We start from the raw sequence: 25,398 nt of genomic DNA, 5'->3' as shown, positions 1-25,398 counted from the left end.
TTTTATCACAGCATATCGGCGTACTATATCGCCCCGAAGCCGCGACTAGCAACGGCCCTGGCGCTCATTACATCAGTTGTACTCTACACTACTATATCTCAGCTGATAACTGCCATCCCGCGAATATGACCCGCCGCTGCTGATAATAACACCCATAAATACAGAGTCAGTCGGCCATCTTTATCAGTTTGCCGCCAACCGGCCACTTGACACACGGATCTTCGTTCGGAAGTGTAAAAAGTAAAATAATTCTTTTTTCGAATCAGTTCTCTGATTCGGATTCTCGTTTTCTCGAACTCGGGATATTTTTAGCAACAACCAAAAGGTTGTTGCTTAACAGAGAATAAAAGCTTTGAGAATTACTTCTTCAAAGGTAAGTTTTACGTTAATACGAGTTAGTTTATACATTTATTATTAAGTGTAGCCATTACCTTCTCTCAGAGAATAAATTGTCTTGTTCGACTTTAGGCACAGTGTAAAAATAACAACTGTCTGTGGTAACTACTTAACAACTGAAAAATAAGTTATTTTTTTATTTCTATCTACCTTAAGCTAAGTAGAGCGCGAATATAGTAATAAATCATAAATAATAAACAAGTAGTGTCGTACCAGTACTGTCATAATCGTAAGAAAAAAAATATTTTTTAATAATATTTTTTATTTATTAGGATTTAAATTTTATTACGTTTTATTATTTGTCTGCCTTTTATAACATTATAAAGTTTACGCCGTATCTGCGCCTGGTTCAATATTTGATCTTTACATTATAAAGATTGTAATATTCCATTTAACAAGTAACACTACAATATACCCACACACATAATAGTTGTCTATTACACTTCGACGGTAAAACATATTTAATTAAAACATATAATATCGGGTTCTTACCGCGTTTAAATCACGGGGTGCCATGGTCATGGCACTTGCAACAGTGTCGAGATATCGGGAGTCTCATATCCCTGATTTAAGCGCGGTAAGAACCCGTTATTATGTGTTTTAATTATGATAATGGTGCTAATTCCTGTAAACACCATCTAATTTTATTTTAAGTTATATCTGTCATTTTCTTATCCGCCGAAAAGGAAAGGGACGGGTAATCGACAAGCATAAAATTTATGGAACACACGTCAATTTTAAGCACAAATCTAAAACAACCGTCTAAAAATTCGCCCGGGTTATTCATTTATTTACTCATTCTTCCTAAAATTAAGAGCTGTCAATCATCCGTCCCTTTCCTTTTCGGCGGATAAGAAAATGACAGGTATAACTTAAAGTAAAATTAAGAGATGTCTGCAGGAATCGGGGCCAATAACCGCGTAAACCTAAAACAATGTACAAACATCTTTAAGTTTTTAATATCCATGTTCTACGTGGAACCTATACGTAGTCGGTCCCAAAGTTCTGTCACAGGCACATTATTTTTAAATTTCGAACATGCTTTTAGAAAAAAATTATGGCGTTCCATTTTTGAATGTTTGACAATTATTTTAAAACAAAAAATGATCATTTGCCGTGATTTATTACGATGGAGTGGACCTTGAAAGAAAACCGAATCGCAATTTTAGCGTTGCATCGCTGTGGACACTCGCCGAGTACCATTTTCAAGTTGCTCAAAAATTTGAAAATAACACTTAGGTTTGTGTATCGTACCATAAATAGGTATAATGAAGTCTCAAGTGTTGAGGACAAGAAAAGAACTGGCCGGCCTCGCTCCGCAAGAACACCAGCAGTGATCAAAGCGATAAAGGCGCGCATACGAAGAAATCCTGTCCGAAAACAGAAACTGATGGCTTTGCAGATGGGGGTCAGTAGAAAAACAGTCAAAAAGGTTTTAAACGAAGACCTTAAGTTGCGAGCATACAAGAAAAAGAGTGGACACTTACTTAATGCCCGCCTGAAAGCAATTAGACTCAAAAGATCCCGGTTGTTATTAAAACGGTACGCGAGAAACCGACACCGTGACATACTTTTTACAGACGAAAAAATTTTTGATATAGAAGAAAAGTACAATAAGCAAAACGATAGAGTGTACGCAGAGAACTCTGAAGAAGCAGGAAAAAAAGTTCCGCGGGTTCAACATGGGCATCATCCATCTTCAGTGATGGTCTGGTTAGGTGTCTCTTACTATGGGCCAACGGAGGTTCATTTCTGCGAAAAAGGTGTCAAAACCAGTGCAAAAGTGTACCAAGAGACGGTTTTGAATCGGCTTGTCAAAGATCTGCCCAACACGCTATTTTCAGGACATCATTTCGTGTTCCAGCAGGATTCTGCGCCTGCACACAAAGCCAAAACTACTCAAGCCTGGTTCGACCATCAAAAAATTGACTTTATTAGACACGAAGATTGGCCTTCCTCCAGTCCGGACCTTAATCCTCTGGATTATAAAATTTGGAAGGTTTTAGAGAACAAGGTCTGTGCTAAACCCCACAAAAATTTGGCGAGCCTGAAGTCAGCCATAATTAAAGCCGTCGTTGAAATAGACATGAATATGGTGCGTGCTGCGATAGATGACTGGCCGCGGCGTTTGAGGGAAGTTATTAAAAACAAGGGAGGTCATTTCGAATAATTTTAAGTTATTTTCATTTCTTAATAAATATACTTTAAATTGATATATAAATTTTTATAAACTTATTGGTACTTTTTATTTTATCACTATTTTCATATATGACAGAACTTTGGGACCGACTACGTAATATGATATTTCACTGGGCCAAAGATAAATTATAAAATGCTAGTCTAGAAATCGTCCTTCCCTTTTCGGCGGATAAGAAAATGACAGGTATAACTTAAAATACAATTAGATGGTGTGTACGGTCACGAGCATTAATATGTATACACTTTGGTACCATGTCACATTAACTTTTTTGACAAATTGAACTGTAAGTCTCACTAAATGTCAAATATGTTAGTGCGACATAGTCCTAAAGTGGGTACATTATATTGCTCATGACTGTACAGGAATTAGCACCATTGTGTTATGAGGAACTTTCCAGGGTACATACATTCCTCAAAAGCAATTTAGGTAGATGGCGCTGTACAGATTTTCCTTCGTTTAACCACAATTTTATGGATAATAGACATATGCATCTTTTATCTTTGTTTTTGGGTATAAATAATGACCCTTTTTAGGCTTTTTGGCGGGTAACGGGAACGGGACAGTTGCTTTCTTCATTGAGTAATCTAAATAATTAATACGAAGTGGCGTTTTGTGGTTAATGATCGCATTAAGTTAGTCGGAAGACATTCGCGAGTGTTATTATATTGGAGTATTCAATGAACAAAGTGTATCTGCCTATTTTCGCTTCGTGTCAGGAAGCCGCTTCATAACTCAAAAGTTTATGCGGACTTTTGAGTTAATTCGTTTGGGGTTCGGAGTAGGAGTCTACTCCGAGGGTGGGGGCTTAGGTTTCATCATCATCACCTTTCATCATTTCATTAATCATCAAGAAAAAAAATACGTCAGACATGGCTGTATGGGCATAGTTCCCTTTGCCTTACCCTTCGGGGAAAACCAAATCAAAAAAAAAATGACCCTTTTTATTACACCCAAGCACAATTACATCTTCCACCCATTATTATTCTGATAAAAATAAAGAGAAGCAATACAAGTAGCAACGTAATTATATACATAATGTGATCCAAATATCAAGCATCAATTATTTTTATATATTATTATTATTATTGCGTATGGCAGACAAATATCCTGCTTGGATCAAATATCCAGCTTAAGCTCCCTTAACCAAGTCTCTGCTGCATCCGTCATACAATGCAGCTCGGCTATACCACATGGGAACCGGTGCAGATGGCACTCGTTCACTATGTGAGATATGGTTTGGTCCGGGTGACCACATTCACAGTATGGTGACTCCTTTAAGCCCCATTTACATAGGTTTGACTTTCCATAGTCGGTCCTACACCGGTTTTTATATATGCTTCCGCCATTACATTGTATTTTGGAATCATTATGTGCCCGAGTATTGAGAAAATATTGGTAACTATCACATTAAAACTGTACAACGCCATCTATATTAATTAAAGCACATAATAACGGGTTCTTACCGCGTTTAAATGGGGATATGAGACTCCCGATATTTCGACACTGTTGCAAGTGCCATGATCACGGGATGACACCAGTCATCCCCATTTAAACGCGGTAAGAACCCGTTATTGGTGCTAATTCCTGTAAATACCATCTAATTTTATTTTAAGTTATATCTGTCATTTTCTTATCCGCCGAAAAGGAAAAGGACGGGTAATCGACAAGCATAAAATTTATGGAACACACGTCAATTTTAAGCACAAATCTAAACCAACCGTCTAAAAATTTTACATCCGTCAATAACCCGACACAGTTAAGTAGACAGCACGGGCCAATGGCCCCGATTCCTGCAGACACCGCCTAATTTTATTTTAAGTTATATCCGTCATTTTCGTATCCGTCGAAAAGGAAAGGGACGGATGATTCACAGCTCTTAATTTTAGGAAGAATGAGTAAATGAATGAATAACCCGGGCGAATCAAAAGGTACGTCGCTGGTATGCAATCCGTTTGACGTGCTGTCTACTTAACTTTGTCGGGTTATTGACGGATGTAAAATTTTTAGACGGTTGGTTTAGATTTGTGCTTAAAATTGACGTGTGTTCCATTTTTATGCTTGTCGATTACCCGTCCCTTTCCTTTTCGGCGGATAAGAAAATGACAGATATAACTTAAAATAAAATTAGGCGGTGTCTGCAGGAATTAGCACCATTAGACAATACAATACAAAAACTCTTTATTGCACTTGAATCACATTAAAAATGCATTAGTATTATAATTAAATTGGTAGTACAACAGGCGGCCTTATTGCTAAGGTAGCAATCTCTTCCAGGCAACCTTTAGGTATAGGATATTATGAATTTAATGAAAAATGTAGCGGGATAGACAGTGCAAAAAAAATAAAATAATAATAATAAAATTTTGAAAAATATAAGTACTTATAACTAGATAAACTATAATATATTAAAAACAATACATAGAAGACAATAAATAATGATTATAATAATATATAAATACGTAAATATATACATACATTACTATGGAAGAAAGGAAACCATGACAGTACTACAATACCTAGTTTATAAAGAAGAAGATGTAAGAAGAATGGAATAGAAAAGAAAAACGTTATAAAGAAGAGGAGAGAGAAATGAGAAAGTGCTGCTTGACTTGCCCTTTGAAAGCATCCAACGACGGTGCCCTTCGAATGGATTCAGGCAAAGAATTCCATAACCGAACAGCTTGCACCGTAAACGACTTTGCATAGAAATTAGTGGAATGGGAGGGAATATTAAGGGAGAGGTTGAAAGAGGAACGAAGGTTGCGGTTGAGGGTACAGGAGTGAAAGACAAATCGGTCTTTGAGGTAGGGGGGAGTATTGGGATTAAATAGGATTGAGTAAAGGAGGGACAGGATATGACAGTCCCTACGACGGTGCATAGGTAGCCATTTGAGCTGGGAGCGATAAACAGAAACATGGTCAAATTTACGCAGACCATAAATAAACCGTATGCAAAGATTCTGCAGACGATCGAGCTTGTTTAGAAGTTCGACCGACAAGTCAGGATACGAAACGTCTGCATAATCTAGGATAGGCAGTATCAACGACTGTGCCAAAGTAATTTTGGTTTTGGTCGGCAAAAGATTTTTTAGGCGCTTAAGATATCCATACGCGGCAAACACCCTCCTGCTGACCTCAGTTATGTGCGGCCTCCAGGAAAAGCACTTATCAAAAGTTATGCCCAGGTTCCTAACCGTATCGCGGTATGGAACATGAACACCATCAAAAACAATAGGAGGAATAGAACCGAAGTCGATCCTGGAGATATACCACGAGCTACCGATGATAATAGCTTGCGTCTTAGTGGGATTAATTTTTAAGCCGTAGTTATGTGCTTTAATTATGATAATAACTGCGTAAACTTAAAACAATGCCAACTATATTGTTTTTTGGTGAACTTAGCCTGGAAAGTCCCTCAATATAACATGGTACGTGTACATTATAAGGACTTAAAATACTTCCCAGGATTTGTTCTCGCATCTCGCATTTGCAACTAGTCAAATTAGTTACTTTTTACTAAACGTCAAAACACGAACTTACTAAGGAAATTGTATGAAAAGAGCAAAAGTGCAGTCACTGAGCCCAGCGAATTATTAGTCAACAGTGGTGAAATTATTTTTATTTATTTATTTATTTTGATGAAGACTTACGGCCATATACATTTTCTTTCTAACATAATAACCAGACAATAACTAAAGGCTAATTACAAGTCTCCACCTGATATGAACCATTAGTAGTCATAATTATAAAATTTATATTTTTGTAGGTATTTTTAATCTATTACAGAAACGACATGTAACCAGGAGGTCTTAAGTGCAACCAGTTAATTTATTAATTTGCAAGAAACTGACTTTTTGCAGCTTATCGTACCTCTGACTAGCCCAATTGGGATATAGTCGTGATCTTATGTTGTAAAATCACAATGTAGAGCATATATTAAATATTTGTAGTAGTAACTAGTGCGTATCTCACATAAGAAGCGCGGATGACATAATGTGGTATTGACCTTGCCCGCGAATTCGGCGCAAGCGTCGATTCAATGGCGCCGGGCTTGACGTCATGCGCTGTGGAACGTACTGTGCTTTTCCGTGCGGAAAGTCGATCTTTGCCTAGTGACTTTACGTGATATAACAATTAACACTCAAAAATATATACAGGGTGTTAAGTGACAAAATAACGAATACTCAGGGTGATAATTCAGACCATGATTCTGAGTTAATATCAAGTGGAATTACCACTCGGGTTTTTTTTTAAATTATTTTCAGTTCCATACTTTTGCGACTAAAAAAAAGGAAAAGTAGCAAGGAAAATGCTACACCGACAAGAGCGTGGCTCTTAAATTGAATGATGATGATGACTTGCGACGGAAAATTCGGTTGATATCAATCAACTCAGAATCATGGCCTGAATCATCCCTCAAAGTTTTCTTTACGATGTCACTAACACCCCGTATAATACACATGTTAGTGACATCGTAAAGAAAACTTTGAGGGATGATTCAGGTCATGATTCTGAGTTGATATCAAGTGGATTTTTCCGTCGCAAAAGTATGGAACGGAAAATAATTTAAAAAAACACTAAAAAAAAATCATAAATTTTCCAACAGGAAATTCCACTTAATATCAACTCAGAATCATGGTCTGAATCATCCCCCTCAGTATTCTTTACGGTGTCACTAACACCCATAGGTAAGGGGTGTAAGTGACATCGTAACGAATACTGAGGGGGCTGATTTAGCTCAGTATTCTGAGTTAATATCAAGTGGAATTTTCGATCGCAAAAGTATAGAATTCAAAATAATTAAAAATAAATAAAAAAAAACATGAATTTTGCGACGGAAAATTCCACTTGATATTAACTCAGAATCATGGTCTGAATCATCCCCCTCAGTATTCGTTACGATGTCACTAACAGCCTGTATACTTATACATTGCATTTAATATGGGGACATTGCGTATATAATGTGTTGCCACACGAAACGTAAACAGTCATTGGTTGGTAACTCGGCTCTTGTTAAGAGGTCGCGGGGTCGATCTCTAGAGCGTACCAATGAATTCCTAAGAATTTAAAATGGAACGCAAAGACTTAAAAAATAATTTATGAGAAAAATAAGTCATGAAAAAACTATAGTACGTAATATCACGCCTATTTCCCGTTAGATACCTGTTTCCGGGTAGCAATAGTCAAATAAGGTATATAAGTAGGTATTTATATTCGGAAAAGCTGTCCTTTTTCCGTTATATCATAATTATACATAACTATCCGTCCGCCCACTACTTCGTTCGCGTCTCACAGATTCTAACTTAAAAATGAAACTTTCATACAAAATTTCAACCCCTTTTTTAACCCCCTGAGGGATGAATTTCCGAAAATCTCGTGTCAGTGAGCACCTATGTCCTAAAAGGAACCCACATGCAAAATCAAGACTCACTGGCAGTTTCTGAGATTTCATAATAAATAAAATAAAAATAAGTAATACATTTGTTTGTTTGTAACGTTGAAACAAGTACAGATACCATTATAATTATACACAGAGGCACAGTAACGAACTGTCTTTTATTCAATATTGCATCGGTTCCTCGTGGGGGCGGGTCGTAATGAAGGCTTTAGTATCATTACGGTAGGCAACTACGCACTTAGGCTGCGTGTATAAATATTACTTTCAATATACTTATATTAGTACTCTGGGCGCCATACCACTTGCGTCAGACAGAGTACTGCGGGGCGGACGGAAGGCAAGAGGGAAACCACATTCATATTTTTCCCTAAAAATGTAGCATGGAGATTGCTACACCGACAAGAGCGTGGCTCTTAAATTAATGATGATGATGACTTACTTTCGTAAAGACAAAAACAATAAAGAGAAAATAACTAAGCCAAATGACACAATGGTGCTGATTCCTGTAGACACCATCTAAAAGGGTAGTTTTCCAACAAGTCAAATCGGTAACTTTTTACTAAACGTCAAAACACGAAATTACTGTGGAATTTGTATGAAAAAGCACACTGTGACGTCATAGAAAAACGTGGTAAAATGTCGGAATATTATTACGTCTTGATTAAAATTCATAAATAAGTTAAATAGAAAAAAAAGAAAACGTTTTTCGTTAGTTTTAGATCTGTCTTTATTTAGTAATCAGAATTTCATAATTTATCTTGAAGTACACGACCCAATTTTAAGTTATACCTGTCATTTTCTTATCCGTCGAAAAGGAAAGGAACGGGTGATTGACAGCTATCTATGGCTTAGGTAAGCCACTTTGTTAACCTACGTTCGTATTGCCAGTTCTACGGCGTTATCACCTGGACAGACCCTTATGTTAGAAACGACGCAAATACCATTATAAATTATGTACACAAACAAATACTACTCGTTTGCCTTTCCCCGCCTTGCTTCAGTCAGAGACATAGAGGGCCAAACACAGGTTGAACTTACACTGATTTATTTAACATAATTGTTTATTACATGTTTGAAGAAAGTATCTTTTTGAATGCTGCGGTGAAATACGGTTGTCTTTCGGTGGTAAACGTCTAAAAAATGCTAATGTCGAAAAATACTATAGGTACCAGAACTCTGGCATATTAGATCACCTTTTAGGGTCACCGCAACATTGCCGTGTTAATAATATTGTTTCAATGTTTTGTATACTAAATATTAAGCTACTATTCGTGGTTAGCGCTTTTTATATTTGTATAACGCGGATTTACCCTCGCGTGTGCATTATGAATATCAACTTCGTACGCGTCGGTACCCCACGCAACCAATGACTTGGTTTAATGTCACGCATTTTTTAAATTTCTCGGCCGTGTAATATTAAATTGTATTTTTATACTTATTACATTAGCACAGGGTGTTAGTGACATCGTAACGAAAACTTTGAGGATGATTCAGACCACGATATCCAGTTGATATCAAGTGGAATTTTCCGTCGCAAAATTATTTCACTGAAAATAATTAAAAAAAAATAAAAAATCATGCAATTTCCGATAGGAAAATCCATTTGATATCAACTCAGAATCATGGTCTGAATCACCCCCCTCAGTATTCGTTACGACGTCACTGACACCCTGTATAATTCGAATTGTACGTATAAACAGGTACCTAATATGTTTCGTTGCGTCCAGTTGATTGGCGGCTGAGACTATAGCATTAAGGAGTTCATTGATGAATGAATAGTGAAGTGTTCTGATCTAGTTCTTATTAAATATTAACTACTTATTGTTACACAAAATATCTTGAATTAAGTATCTATATAATTTATATTGTTTTTTTTTATATAAAATAATGATGTTCAACTAAACTTAATGTTAATAATGTATGATAGATAAATAATGACAATGTATGATAAATACAAATAAATATATGAATATATGAATACTCAATATATGAATATATGACTCCAGTAACATGACATCTATTTTACTTTATATCGACCTTAAAGATCTTACTAGATATGATTAAAACGTGTGATTATACCAATAGATTAGTTTACCGCAAGACTTCACAGTGGTATGCCAATTAAAATGAAAATGGCCAGTATTGTAAGATCATTGAAATCAAATCGCCGAGTTGCACACGTTGCGGAAATGATTGTTAACTAGTGATTGATTGTTTGTACTAGAGTCACAGCATGTTAATTTAATGTTTTTTTAGTTAGGTTCTTCTTCGACTGCGTGAAATCTCTTTCGTCCCCTTAAGGGATGAATTTCCAAAAATGAAGGAATTTTCGGAAATTCACCCCCGCCGTTGTTTGATTTATAGCACAACTATCTGGACCCTATTTCTAGGTTGTACAATTAATGATAATAATACAGTAAGCAAACGTAACTATCTTAAAATTTATAATAGATCAATCCACATGTGTAGCATTAAATAAACTAATAATGTTTATCAATTATTTCCTAAGTAACATACAGATAACCTAAATATTGCGATTTTTAATCTATAGCCTTAATCGTTTCGTAGCTATTTATCGAGCAATTTATAAATATAATTTAATAATTAGTTAAGACAAATGCTTTAGGAAGCAATGATAACTGTCACTGGCTGTGATAAAATAATAAAATAGGTATAATATTACAGTCTGCTAATATTATCAATTCCGATACTATTTTAGCGCTTGTCAAAAATGTTATCATACGGTTCAAGGTTGTTTACGTTACGTCATTTAGTCTGTGATATTTCAAGATAACATTTTCAGGATGTTTAAGTATTTATCATTACCTACGCATTTTACGAAATTTTACCTGAGTTGGTTCTACTGGAAATAGATTTAGACACTAGTTTTTACTTGATAAATACTTTAAATAACTATTGATTTTACTAATTGAATTTATCTGTAATTTGGATAATTGGTATCTACAAAAATAGTTTTTTTTTCTTACACCCAAGAGGCAGCTTTTTTAAAATTCAACCTCTAAGGGGATGAAACGATCTTAGTTTTTCTACTACTACTTTTGTTATTAGCTACCTACATATAGCGAAATGGCGTATCTTTGAAGCTCATCCCCTAGGGGTATGAAACTGATTTTGTAAGGTTCCTTTTGTTTTGAAATGATGACAAGTGATATAACGTGACACTCTTCGCGTGCAGGGAGCCCCGGCTGAGTCCGGCGCGCCTGGTATCGCCGGGCCGGCTGCGCGCGTCCGCTCGCCGCGCTGTTGGCGACGCGCGCTCAACGTCGATCCGCCCTGGCCGAGGACGCTGCGCTGACACCACTCACTACATACGTAAGTCACCATATTCCCAGCGCTATCCCTGGGTCCCACCGGGAGCACGGGGTCTGCTAACCTAACTTGAAGATTTGACAGGTCCGGTTTTTTACAGAAGTCTGACCTACCAACCCGCGAAGGGAATACCAGCCCAATATAGGTCACATAGCTCCGAAACCAATTTCTTGGGAATGTGGGTTTCTTCACGATGTTTTCCTTCACCGTGATCGGTCCAAATATGAATCCGAAAACAAATTCGAAAATTGTTGCTTTATCCCTATCGATAGGCATATCGATCGATATTTACCGGGTGAGAGCTTTCAGCGCTCCCCATTTGTCCGTCCAAGTAGTTAATGCCATCTGCGGTAAATCTATAATAAGTCATGTCAAAAAAAAGGTTTGATATTTAGAGGTAAATAATCGATGAATCGATAATGACTACAATAAATTTAATTTATTTTGCAGCTGACACTTGTGGTCTAGCGCTAGCGGCACCCCCGGCCCGGGCCCCGTCAGCTGACGGCCCGACACGACAGGGCTCCGACCACTGTCCAGTGACACCAACTCCAAGTGAACACCAAGTGAAACGGGGGTACACGCACCGACGACTCCAGAACTAAATTACCAAATTCCGATACTTTTAAACCAAGTTTTAACAATGAAGGTGGGTCCTTTTTTATTTTATTTAATGTAGTTTCATCATCAATTTAAGAGCCACGCTCTTGTCGGTGCAGCATTTTCCAAGCTACTTGTTTAGGGAAAAATAGGGCAGTGGTTTTCCCTTCCGCCCGCAGTATCTCTGTCTGACGCGAGTGGGATGGCGCCCAGAGTTTATTACAAAGCCATACTAGGACTCCTGTCCCCTGCCTCTGAATAGTACTGACAGTTACTGCTGCCCTCTGTCAGGTTCCAGGTTACAGTCCCTGTGACTCGCCCCTTAAATATAGTTTATGGCATTAAAATTATATCAGCTAGTATTGCGCCCGGACTCTGTCCGAGTCCGAGTGGATTTCGGATATCCAGTATAGCTTGTATGCACTCAGGAATGAGCAAGGAAAGAATTTTCAAAATCGGTTTAGCACTTTCAATCATTACTGCCTACCAACAAGTTCAACTTTTCCTCTTTATATTATTAGTGTAGATACCTACAGGTTTCCTGAAAGATATTGCTACACATATTTGATTGTAATTGTTTATTTTATATTTTTCTTTTGTGCAATGAAGATTTTTGTATTTTCTTCTCTCTAAGATACACGTAAAGTTTATTTACCTAGTTTAGGCATCACAGACTACTTAGGCAGCAAATTTTTGTATAATGTATTTTGCAGTGAAATAAAATTATTTTATCTATTGAAGGTGGTAGAGGAAGAGGCTCGTATCAGGGTGATGGAGGGGGCCTGGACCCCCGAGGGGGTGATGAAGGAGGTGGTGGCGGGGGGACAGGAGGACCCCTTCTACGTGATGGACGTGGGGGAGGTGGTGGCGCGCTACCAGCACTGGAGGGACCTCATGCCGCGGGTCGAGCCTTTCTATGGTGAGTTTTTGACCTCCATTGTATTGTTTCTTACTTACTGACTTATTAATGATCCCGTAGTTCAGTGGTTCCCGGAGAGAATCCCGGTGGAAACATACCACCAAAATCACTTTTTGATCCCTAGTTCGGTTAGGACATTAATCATAATCATAATCATTTATTGCAAGTCACAGTTTTACATAGGTGGTATACAGGATGTGGTAGGTACATTGTGACGCCCCGTTGGGGCACAGCAACTTCCTAATACATACATACATACATAAACACACGCCCGTAATCCCAAATGGGGTGGGCAGAGCCACAAGTAATCAAAGACAACTTGCAGCCACTGTTGATACGAAGTCCTATGATGGATTTTTCCTAATATAAACGAATAATGGTAGTTTCCATGTTCATCAATTATTAGACTTATCGTGTACCTATCAGAATTTGAATTCAGAACATTTGCCATGTATCAGAATTTGAATTCAGAATATTTATCGTGTATCAGAATTTGAATTCAGAACATTTATCATGAATCAAATTTGAATTCAGAACAATAATCGGGTATCAAAATTTGAATTCAGAACATTTATCGTGTATCAGAATTTGAATTCAGAACATTTATCGTGTATCAGAATTTGAGTTCAGTACCAGTACTTTATTGTTGTTGTTACAAATAAGAAGCACTGTGTGTGTGTATTGTTAAAGTATCTGTATGAATGTGTTGTGTTGTAGCGGTGAAGTGCAACGATGACAAGGTGCTGGTGCGCGTGCTGGCGGCGCTGGGGAGCAACTTCGACTGCGCCTCCAAGGGGGAGATCGAGCTGGTCACCTCGCTTGGAGTCTCGCCTGAGTAAGTACACTTAAAAAGGTCTTTAAGGTTAGGTCTTTTGTCAGGGACCTAGGGGGCCATGATCCACGTTCTGGGTCATTTCTGATTCAGCGCACTTCTCTGGCCATTCAGCGAGGGAACGCTGCCAGTTTGATGGGTATGTTTGAGCCGGAAACGGTCCGGGGGGAATTTTTGAGTGATGTTGACGAAGCTTGTTGCTGATAAGGTTTGTTCTTTGACGAAGCTTGTGTGGATTTCATTGACTGATTTTAATTACATTTTTGACGTAGCTTGGGGTGGATGCCTAATATTTTTGTTTTTTTTTACTATAAATTAAAAAATATTCTTAAAAAACTTAATGTGTTTTGTTTCACTCAAACGCAAAAATATCTTTATTCAGTTAGCAACATAGTTACACTTTGAATCGTATTTTTTTATTTAATTATATTTTTTGTCGAACGTCTTATTTGACTGAAACTATTACAAGCTGTATAACCGAGGAAAAGTAGCTGTATGAAAAACTTCGGCAATTTTCTCAAATTTTATACTGGATGAGAGCCCTCAGCGCTCCCCATTTGTCCGGCCATGTAGTGAATATGGAGGCAAATCTATAATAAGTTACCGTAAAAACAACTTGACTAGTTGGGACTCACATCACTAATTTAAGAGCCACGCTCTTGTCGGTGTAGCATTCTCCATGCTAATTTTTAGGGAAAAATAGGGCAGTGGTTTCCCTCTCGCCTTCTTCATCTGGGACTACTTATTTAATTTGTTATAGAAACTTGCTATGCTATAATTATTAACCAACCAAATTGAATTCCCTCAGCCGCATAATCTTCGCTAACCCAGCGAAGATGTCGTCTCACATCCGCTACGCGTCCGCCGTGGGGGTGGACACCATGACCTTCGACTCCGAGACCGAGCTCATGAAGATCAAGCAGATCATGCCGCACGCCAAGTTAGTATAGCTTCTTGAAGATTATATGAGATTAAGTTTCTGGTCTTCTTCTATCGTGTGGGTTGTTAGGTGGATTACCAACCTCACCAATTCTGGTGTCACGGTTATTATTGAGCCGCCAAAGGCCCGTGACGTGGCTCATGTACCGACTACATACTTCCATCAGCAAGTAGTAACCGGGACCAACGGCTTAACGTGCCTTCCGAAGCACGGATTATCTTACTTCGGACAATCAGGTGATCGGATGTCCTTACCAAACTAGGGATCACAAAGTGGTCAGGATTGATTGAGGTTAGTCGAAGGGATTGTATGTAAAATGTTTAGTAATAAGATTTTAATATGTAATATGACGTGTGCGCAGGTTGGTGATCCGCATCCGCTGCGACGCGGCGGACGCGCAGTGCCCGCTGGGCATCAAGTTCGGCTGCGACCCCGTCAGCGAGGCCCCGCGCCTGCTCAAGCTGGCCGCCGTGCTCGGGCTCGACGTGAGTTGCACATCAGTTTTATACAGAGTGGTACCGTACCGAATACTGAGGGGAATGATTCAGCTCATGATATTAAATGTGTTCCTCTAGTTATTAAAAAACTTGTAATGTATACCTACATTGATTTAAAAGATGTGTTGCTATTGCAGTTTCTTGTCATTTCTTCTCGTCAGCCATAACACCTTGCGAAATGACATAGATTAAAAAATGTTAAATTGACCTTCAACAAGTTTATCCATGACAATTACGTTGAGTTACGTTTTGATTTCCCAGTATTCCCGATTCTGGGTATTTTCTGACAAGTGCCTAGACCGGATCTCGCCCGGGTTATTTGTTCATTTTAAAATTAACAGTTTTCAATTATCCGTCCCCTTCTTTTAGGGGGTTTCGTATTCAACTTCGAATGACGTTGACTCGGTGCTCGATACCTTGATGTCCCTGCCTCGATAGTACGATTTGCCGGTGGGTCCTTACCTCGAAAGTTCAGTACCTCGAGCGGTTCCTACACCGATGGGTCTTTACCTCGACGGTACATTTCATTGATGGCTTGTCGCCTCGAAAGAATCATCAAAGCAAATTTTAATTATGACGTAAAATGTAATAAATAATACTACTGGACAATAATTGTAATCAACATTATTTCACCATCAGCCCATTAACGTCCCCACTGCCGGGGTACGGGCCTTCTCTATGGATGGATAGGGAGATCGGGTCTTAAACCAACACGCGGGCCCAGTGCGGATTGATGGTTATTAACGACTGCTAATGCAGCCGGGACCAACGGCTTAACGTGCCTTCCGAAGCACGGAGGAGCTCGAGATGGAAACTTTTTTTTTTGTTGTCACCCATCCTATGACCGGTCTTTGCGAAAGTTGCTTAACTTCAACAATCGCAGACCGAGCGCGTTTACCGCTGCGCCACCGAGCTCGTCAACATTATTTATTAGTGTGTCCGGCAAAATGTACTATCGAGGTAGGGACATCGAGGTATCGAGCATCGAGCCAACGTCATTCGGAGTTGAGTACGAAACCCCCTAAAAGGAAGGGGACGGATGATTGAAAACTGTCATTTTGAAAATGAACGAATAACCCTTTTAGGTGGTGTCTGTGAGGTGTGATTAGGAGGTGTATGTAGGTATCTGGGCCGTAAATGATATAATATGACAAGAGAATGGTGGTTCTCGTTGGCAGGTGGTGGGCGTGTCGTTCCACGTGGGCTCGGGCGCCCAGGACTCGTCGGTGTACGCGCGCGCCATCGAGTACTGCCACGCGCTGTTCTCGCTGGGCGCCTGCGTGGGCCACGCCGGCATGGCGCTGCTGGACCTGGGCGGCGGCTTCCCGGGGAACTCCGGGACCTCCATCGTCGATGTGCGTATATACTTCAGTGTAGTATTCTTGACATGAAGAAAACTGACAATTTGAAACGAAACAGTCACTGACATGAGAACAGATTTCAATAAAATAAATACTAATGTTCGCTCGTACAGAAAATACATAGTTAACTGCAGGTAATTCGTTTTCGATTGCATTACTTCACATTCGCAACTCACCACACTTATTTTTTTTTCACATTAAATTACATTCCCATCACGTTCCCTCCAAAAACAAGCTAATTTACGTTTAAAGTAATTTAAAGATTCGATATTTTTTATTTGTGTGTTTTTTATATGTAAGTTGTTAAAAAATAAAATATGTAACCTCATAATGATTGTTCTGTTTACTGATCCAAATGCTCCCCGTACAGGCTTCGAAGGTGATCAACGAGGCCCTCGCCCGTTTCTTCCCGGACCCCTCCGTCCGCGTGATCGCGGAGCCCGGCCGCTACTTCGCCGCCGCCGCCTACACCCTCGCCACCATGGTGCACTCCAAGCGCGAGGTAACCACAACACCAACATAACATAATAATTAATCTTCTTATCGTGCCGATGGCAAACTAAATAGTATCGGCCCAAAACTTGGCAACAAGTATGGCGCTATCTGCAGCGCTCATCAGATCCTCCTGCGTGCAGGTGTTCGGGCACGCAGGACACGATGTAAGATGTTCCATTGTTTGGGAAACAGTGCCGCACTTGCACTTTATGTCCGAGCCATCCGAGAAACCCCACCTGATCAAATTGTCCTTACTTCGGCCCACCTGAGTCCGAAGTCTATTTAGAGACTTCCAGGTAAGCCAAGGCAAATCAAGACCTGGCGGAGGTCTCTCGGACGGCGAAACAAAAGGTTTTGGGACGTGTACCCGTTCCTTCCAGATCCTGCATCTTTCCTTATAATAATTAATAACCCTACGACTGTATCCCAATTGCTGTAGTCAGAGGCACATCCATCGCAAGACGTACTAGGTACTCAGTACTCACACCTTGCCGAGCTTTATGTTAGACCAACGTGAGAGGTGAGCCGTATCGCCGTCTATAATGCTCGAGCCAACTGTGTTAGTGAAAACTGCACTTATAATAAATTGTATGTAATTAAAAATGTGTATGTAATGGCCCCGATTCCTGCAGACACCTCCTAATTTTACTTTAAGTTATACCTGTCATTTTCTTATCCGCCGAAAAGGAAAGGGACGGACGATTGACAGCTCTTAATTTTAGGAAGAATGAGTAAATGAATGAGTAACCCGACCGAATTATAAAGGTATCTCGCTGGTGTGCAAACCGTTTGACGTGTGCTGTCAACATAACTGTGACCTGTTGTTTGTGGTGTGTAGGTGGTGAACAAGGAGGACCCGGAGCACGAGACTCACACCATGTACTTCGTCAACGACGGCGTGTATGGCTCCTTCAACTGCATCCTCTACGACCACCAGACCGTCTACACGCACCCGCTATACGTAAGTAACAACCGCGCCACGATAGATCACGGTAACTGTGCAGTCGAAAACCGCCCACACACTGCACACACCGTGCACATTGCACTTTGTCAGAGGGCTTTTTGGCGGGAACGGGACAGTTGCTTTCTTCATTGAATAATCTAAATAATCAATACGAAGTGGTGTTTTGTGGTTAATGATCGCATTAAGTTAGTCGGAAGACATTCGCAAGTGTTATTATATCGGAGTATTCAATAAACAAAGTGTAAACCTATTTTCGCTTCGTGCCAAGAAGCAACTTCATAACTCGAAAGTTTATGCGGACTTTTTAGTTAATTCGTTTGGGGTTCGGAGTAGGAGTCTACTCCGAGGGTGGGGGCTTAGGTAACATCATCATCATTCATCACCTTTCATCATTTCATCAAGAAAAAAAAATACGTAAAACATGGCTGTATGGGCATAGTTCCCTTTGCCCATACCCTTCGGGGAAAACAAAAAAAAACCTTTGTCAGAGAATAAATTTAGCTCACGTGAAGCTTACTTTATGTAAAAAAGCTTATTATAAGATTAATGATTACCTAAATGATAAAAATGTCTGGTATTAAATGTGTTCCTCTAGTTTTAAATAAATTGTAATGTACCCTCATTGATTTAAAAGATGTGTTGCTGTTGCAGTTTCTTGTCATTTCTTCTTCTCAGCCATAACACCTTGCGAAATGTCGTAAATTCAAAAATGTTACATTGACCTTCAACAAGTTTATCTATGATAATTACGTTGGATAAATGATTCTGATTCTGACTTTTTTTACCTGGCTGTGTAAGAAGAGAAGATAACACAGCCCACAGCTCACAACCCACAGGTTGTGAGGTGGATTAGTAGGTAGTTGAATGGCAGGCTCCTTAGTATCACATTTATCAGATACTGCCAGTACAATCTGAAAATAAATCGCAGAGCTATTAAGAGAGAGCTAGAAAGGCTCATGATCCTCTAAAATACCATTCACGGTACGCTGGTCAAACGATCTTCTTCTATCGTATGGGTTGTGAGGTGGATTACCACATCAACCCTGGTGTCAGGGTTACTATTGAGCCGCCAAAGGCCCCTGACATGACTTATGTAACGACTACGTACATACTGTAAGTAGTAACCGGGACCAACGTGTCTTCCGAAGCACTGATCGTCTTACTTTCGGACAAACAGGTGGTCAGCCTGTTAATGTCCTAACCAAACTAGGGATCACAAAGTGATTTTTGTGATATGTCCCCACCGGGATTCGAACCCGGGAACTCCGAATCGTGAGCTCAACGTTGAACCACTGAATAACGAAGGCCATCCGTATGCAAAGCAGCCGTCAGTTGGCACCAGGCTAACGCAATAACACCCCCGCAGCCGTCGTCGGAGAAGCAGGTCCCGTGCTCGGTGTGGGGCCCCACGTGCGACGGGCTGGACTGCGTGCTGCCGGCGGCGCGGCTGCCGGCGCTGGCGCTGGGCGAGTGGCTGGTGTGGCGCGACATGGGCGCCTACACGCTGCCCGTGGCCTCGCCCTTCAACGGGTACCCCGTGCCCAGCGTGCGATACGTCATGGCTGACAAGCTGCGGTTAGTTCACACACAACGCACCACCACACGCCTAGCCACACGTGTAATACTGCACCTATTCTCGTCAACTATTTTTTTTTTTATTTATTTAATAATTTATTGTACACAGGATAACATAGAAACACAATACGACAACATAGGCACAACTTATTTCTAACAGAAATTTCTTCCAGTAGGCCTGTGAAAGTGAAAGATTAAGGAGGAGAGAGCAGATAGCGTGTACAAGCATACACAATAATACATACATAATAATACACTAAACGCAACAATTAATATAATAAATACACTTTCTTATATCTACAACTAATTATAAAATATACAGACGAGTATATGTTATATACAGGGTGTTAGTGACATCGTAACGAAAACTTTGAGGGATGATGCAGGCCATGATTCTAAGTTGATATCAAGTGGAATTTTCCGTCGCAAAAGTATGGAACGGAAAATAATTTAAATAAGCTCTAAAATTTTCATGACTTCTCCGACAGGAAATTCCACTTGATAGCGACTCAGAATCATGGTCTGAATCATCCCCTTTAGTATTGGTTACAGTGTCACTAACACCCATACCTACTTCTATGGCTACTGTATGTACTTGTATGGGGTGTAAGTGGCATCGTAACGAATACTGAGAGGGATGATTCAGCTGATTATTCTGAGTTAATATCAAGTAGAATTTTCCATCGCAAAAGTATAGAATTGAAAATAATTTAAAAAAACTAAAAAAATAACATGAATTTTGCGACGGAAAATTCCACTTGATTCCGTCGCAAAAGTATGGAACGGAAAATAATTTAAATAAGCTCTAAAATTTTCATGACTTCTCCGACAGGAAATTCCACTTGATAGCGACTCAGAATCATGGTCTGAATCATCCCCTTTAGTATTGGTTACAGTGTCACTAACACCCATACCTACTTCTATGGCTACTGTTACTTGTATGGGGTGTAAGTGGCATCGTAACGAATACTGAGAGGGATGATTCAGCTGATTATTCTGAGTTAATATCAAGTAGAATTTTCCATCGCAAAAGTATAGAATTGAAAATAATTTAAAAAAACTAAAAAAATAACATGAATTTTGCGACGGAAAATTCCACTTGATTCCGTCGCAAAAGTATGGAACGGAAAATAATTTAAATAAGCTCTAAAATTTTCATGACTTCTCCGACAAGAAATTCCACTTGATATCGACTCAGAATCATGGTCTGAATCATCCCCTTCAGTATTCGTTACAATGTCACTAACACCCATACCTACTTGTATGGCTACTGTATGTACTTGTATGGGGTGTAAGTGACATCGTAACGAATACTGAGAGGGATGATTCAGCTGATTATTCTGAGTTAATATCAAGTGGAATTTTCCATCGTAAAAGTATATAATTGAAAATAATTAAAAAAAAACTAAAAAAATAACATGAATTTTGCGACGGAAAATTCCACTTGATATTAACTCAGAATCATGGTCTGAATCATCCCTCTGAGTATTCGTTACGATGTCACTAACACCCTGTATATACAAATAAATGTAATTATAACAATAATAAATATTTACTATGCAATGTTTAGAACCCATGTAATAGGTAACCCAAAATATATTATCTAACCTAACCTCCATGTTATAACTACAAATATTTTTTTGAGGGTTACGCGGTTATTATCGTAATCTTCTATCGTGTGGGTTGTGAGGTGGCTTATCAACCTCATCAACCCTTGTGTCAGTGTTACTATTGAGCCGCCAAAGGCCCCTGACATGGCTCGCGTAACGACTACTTACTTACATCAGTAAGTAGTAACCGGGACAAACGGCTTAACGTGCCTTTCGAAGCACGGATCATAATTAAAACACATAATACCTTGTTAGTTTTATTGTTGTTGGCGTGTTGGCTAACTTGTTCCTGTGCGTGCAGGCCCCTGCTGAAGGAGCTGTCCCCGCTGCTGGAGGCGCCGTGGGCCGCCAGCCCGCCGCCCTCGCCGCCCAGCGAGCGGGCCGACGTGCTGGCGCCGCCGCGCGCCGTCTTCGTCGAATGCGCTATCAAATAACCCGCCACGTTGAAAGGATACATCGAGATTTTCTTTTACAATTTGACTAAAAAGAGTAGAAATTCTTAAATTAACTAAAAAGAGTCCAAAAAAACGTTGCATTTAAAAAAATGACTATGAACTATATATATACATCTTTCCATACAAAAAATATATCCTATACGAAAATGATATTTAAAAATCTACGCTGATTGATTTATTTTATATGAAAATAAAATCTCTTTTTTGTCAAATTGTTAATCGTTGTATTTAGTAATCTTCGTGAGTTCCAAATTGTTTGGGTCGTCCTAATTTGATTATATTTAGATTTTGATTTGTTAAATGTTCTGTTAGGGTTGACTCGAAATTGATTATTTTCTTAATTATAATGAAATCATCAAAATGCACGAATTTATTTTTAAAAGCACTGCTTTCTTTATTATTATTGAATAATTCATATTTCGGAGTTTGGAAACATTGAAATTTGTTTTATGTTTTTTAAAAATTATGTTAGTGGCCACCCGATCGAGGCAAAGCCTTAAAAAAAGGTTGGGTATCAAATTACTATCATCTATCTATATGTTAATCTGTTTTAAAGGGGTCATTTGGATGTGTTTTAGATGTTGTCTTATTGATCATTTGGCACGTAGAAATAACCATGATTTTATGTACCGACTACATAACAGTGAATGAACGTGAAGTTGGCTCATTTTTTTTTGTAACAAATTTTTAAAATATTTCATTTTAAAACATTTGCATATCATATGTAAAACATTATTTTTATTATTTTGACGTTTTTATTATTTGGAATAAATAAATTAGGAAGTAAAATTGATCACCTTGAAAGTGAAGCTTTCACTATAAAATGCGATAAAATCGTTTTAACTTACATTGTACATGTATTAACTTTTTCATGAATGTTGTAGTGTACTAGCTACTTTTACATCTTTGCCCTTTATGTGATTTTGCGTATTGTGATTACCTTGTTATTCGCTTACTAACCTTTGTCAAAGTTTATAAATGTATTCGTTTAGTACAAAAATCTTTACTGCCGAATTGTATTTATGAATTGTTCATTGATTTTTTCTTATTTTTGCACAAGTGCAAACATAGGTTAGTTACATTCCTTCGAGGACGGATAAAATGTATTTGAATGTATTCAATCAACCAATGTAATGAAATCAATATTAACTTGATGTTACGTCTTAGATGGGTTCTGCAATAAATATGTAGCAATCGCTTTTTCAATATACGTTGCTGAATGTACAAACTTGTCTTATTTGATGGTCCCACATTTTAATCCCAACCAAAACAGAAACTTATGACGTCAAAAAAGAAAATGAAGTGAGGGTAGTTAAACCGACAACATTACGACGTAAATTTTTATTATTGAAAATTAAGTGCATTGCTAATGTATTTAATTACCATTACTTATCACATATAAAAAAAAACATTAAAACTAAGTAAATCTTTTACTAAAAGTTAAAATTTTCTTGCAAAGTAAATAGATAAACATTGGTCGTGGGTAATTTATTTTTTACGAAATGGCAACGCAGGGTCGGATGACGTCAGCAGGGCTTACCTTGAATGTTAGCTGTCACTTGAGCAAACCCGGTCTTCTTATACCATGGGCTACAAGATGATAACTCTTTGGCCCTGCGCAGACGACAGACTATCCGTGACGCACTTTTTAGTCTGTGAAAATATAACCTATGCAATTATATGCAGTAACGCACACGACGCGCAAAGTCCGGCGCGTTACTGCATATAATTGCATAAATGTGGTGTTTTTTTTTTTTTTTTTTTTTTTTTTTTTTTTTTTTTTTTTTTTTTTTTTTTTTTTTTTTTTTTTTGCCCTGTCATCTTGGACATATATTTGGGCCTCTGATTATTTTGGGATTTAAAATTATAGTTTTGAGTCAAAATAAAACTAAGTAGTTTTAGTCTGTTGTTTATACTATACTGCAGTACGTCAAGTGTTATCTTTGTGTGTTAATAACGGGAAGTACCGGAAAGCACTGACGGGATGACGGGGTTATGGTGTGTTTGAACGGCGGTTTTATGCGCCGTGAAGTTGGAGATCTTCGCATTTTTGAGGGGATGCCTGCATCCTTTAGTCCCCGGAGAGTCTACTTCATGTGCAGTGAAAGAAGAAAGCGAATATTAATTTATTAATTGGTGCTTGTGTTTTTGAGTGAAGTTGTGTTGTTGAATTATCTACCCACTGTGTTTTATCTACGATCGGTTGTTTACGTATTGACGTCGTTTGGTGTAACCGTTCCGGTTTTTCGCTTGTTGCTGCGCGTCAGTTCTTAGCGCGTTTGGTATTCTGCCAGCTCAAGACTGTTAGTGGCCTAGTGGGTCTCGGGTTCGTATCTACCGGATGCCAGTTGCCGTTGGTGGAAGGACTTTTTTATTGTTATTGTTTTTTAATCCCTTTTTTTTTAATTTTTAATATTGTTTAGTATGTTTGTGTATTTTTGTTTTTAATTGATTTTTATTTAATGTTACCTAATTGATTAAATATTTAAAATTTTACTTTTAAGAATAATTATTGTTGCTTACTGTTGTGAGGTTACCTTATATTTATTATTTCTTGATGAACTTTGTTTATGGTACTTATCTAGTTTTCTCCTTATGTAGATTAGTTGGAATGACTTATAGTTAGTGTTTTGGGTTTGTTTTTGTAGTAATGTTGGTATCTAAAGTTGTTAGTTTTATATTTTTATTTCTTGGATTACTTATATTATTTTATTTTAAATCAGTCTACTTTTTAAATAAAATACATTGACTATACATCTTTGATTTTTGATTAAGTATTTATTGAAATTTTAAATATGAATGATTATATTGTATTTATAAAACAGTGACTTGTATCGTTTCGTTTTTTAAAATATGGTACTACTCGTAATTATTGTTTTTTGTTAATGAGTATGGTTTAGTTTCGACTACAACTGGTGTATTTTATTTGTATGTGACAGCTTACAATGTCTACTTCCCAGCCAGTCCCGGTACCATCCACTTCAGGAAGTAATTCTGGTGCCCAGTCTTTGGGCGGTCGTGCGAGATGTAATCAATGCAATGAGCCACGGTTTTTCAATAGCATCAGGGGTTTAAAAATACATAAGGGGCGGATGCACAAATCATCTTTATTTATATCTCAGCCAGTTGGCACTGTTGCTCATGTTTCTTCTAGTCATGCCGACGGTAGTATTGCTCCCAGCCCTGGTCGAGCCGAGCCGTTATGGAAGTTGTTGGGAGATTTAAAGTGTAGTTGTCCTGTGTTGAAGCGTGTACCCCGTGGGGCCAGAATTGCGGTTGCCACAGCTTTGAGAAAGGCAGTCGATATGGTTGTCTCTGTCAACAGTGCAGTCAATTGGAGTAATTTATTGACTTTTACTTTTAGAACTTTGCATGTGGTTAAGGGGAACGGGGAGACAATCTCTCTCACACAAAGGGTGAAAAATAATTGTGAGTTTCCCCATGATTTCGGGGATTTCTCGTTTTCTCGTGGAACAAATTTAAATGGGCAGGATATTTTGAAGAAGATCGAGGCCAAGTTTAATGACGGTGATTTAAGAGGGGCGGCCCATTTGGTGTTTTCGAGTGATGAGTTTGCACCAGTTACTCGGGAGACCTTGGTTGCCTTGGAGGCTAAACATCCGGCTCCTGTGGTGTCCTCGCAGTTGCCTGTTCCCCCGCAGCCGTCGGTTGTGTCACCTCAGGCCACAGCGGAGGATGTATTGGCCGCAATATTGTCTTTTAAGAGTGGTTCTGCTAGTGGCCTTGATGGTCTTTCCCCGCAACATCTTAAAGACTTGGTGTGTGGCTCGACGGGCGATGTGGGTAAATCTCTCTTGAACAGTTT

The 25,398-nt window shown here is 38.7% G+C and overlaps 2 protein-coding genes across 4 annotated transcripts in view; one reads left to right on the top strand and one right to left on the bottom strand.

Moving 5' to 3' along the window:
- The window catches only part of LOC126376480 (exportin-2), a 192,327-nt gene that overhangs the window by 140,785 nt on the left and 26,144 nt on the right, over positions 1–25,398 (bottom strand). Inside the window, exon 20 of one of the 3 annotated variants that reach the window (XR_007567720.1) lies at positions 17,587–17,604. The exons of the other annotated variants lie outside the window; for them this stretch is intronic. The gene's annotated coding sequence lies outside the window, so the exon portion shown is untranslated. Of the gene's footprint in view, positions 1–17,586; positions 17,605–25,398 lie in introns of those variants that run through there. 3 annotated transcript variants of the gene reach the window in all.
- LOC126376592 (ornithine decarboxylase 1-like) lies at positions 167–22,800 on the top strand. Its single transcript, XM_050024081.1, has 12 exons — positions 167–373; positions 11,191–11,327; positions 11,775–11,973; positions 12,666–12,843; positions 13,561–13,678; positions 14,484–14,615; positions 14,977–15,100; positions 16,291–16,467; positions 16,844–16,975; positions 17,807–17,929; positions 19,299–19,507; positions 21,419–22,800. Exons 3-12 carry the CDS (start codon positions 11,968–11,970, stop codon positions 21,549–21,551), a joined length of 1,332 nt encoding a protein of 443 aa, XP_049880038.1. The 5' UTR covers positions 167–373; positions 11,191–11,327; positions 11,775–11,967; the 3' UTR covers positions 21,552–22,800.

Source organism: Pectinophora gossypiella, chromosome 21, assembly GCF_024362695.1.
Source record: "Pectinophora gossypiella chromosome 21, ilPecGoss1.1, whole genome shotgun sequence".
NCBI lineage: Eukaryota > Metazoa > Arthropoda > Insecta > Lepidoptera > Gelechiidae > Pectinophora > Pectinophora gossypiella.
This window is presented reverse-complemented; position numbering and strand designations above follow the sequence as displayed.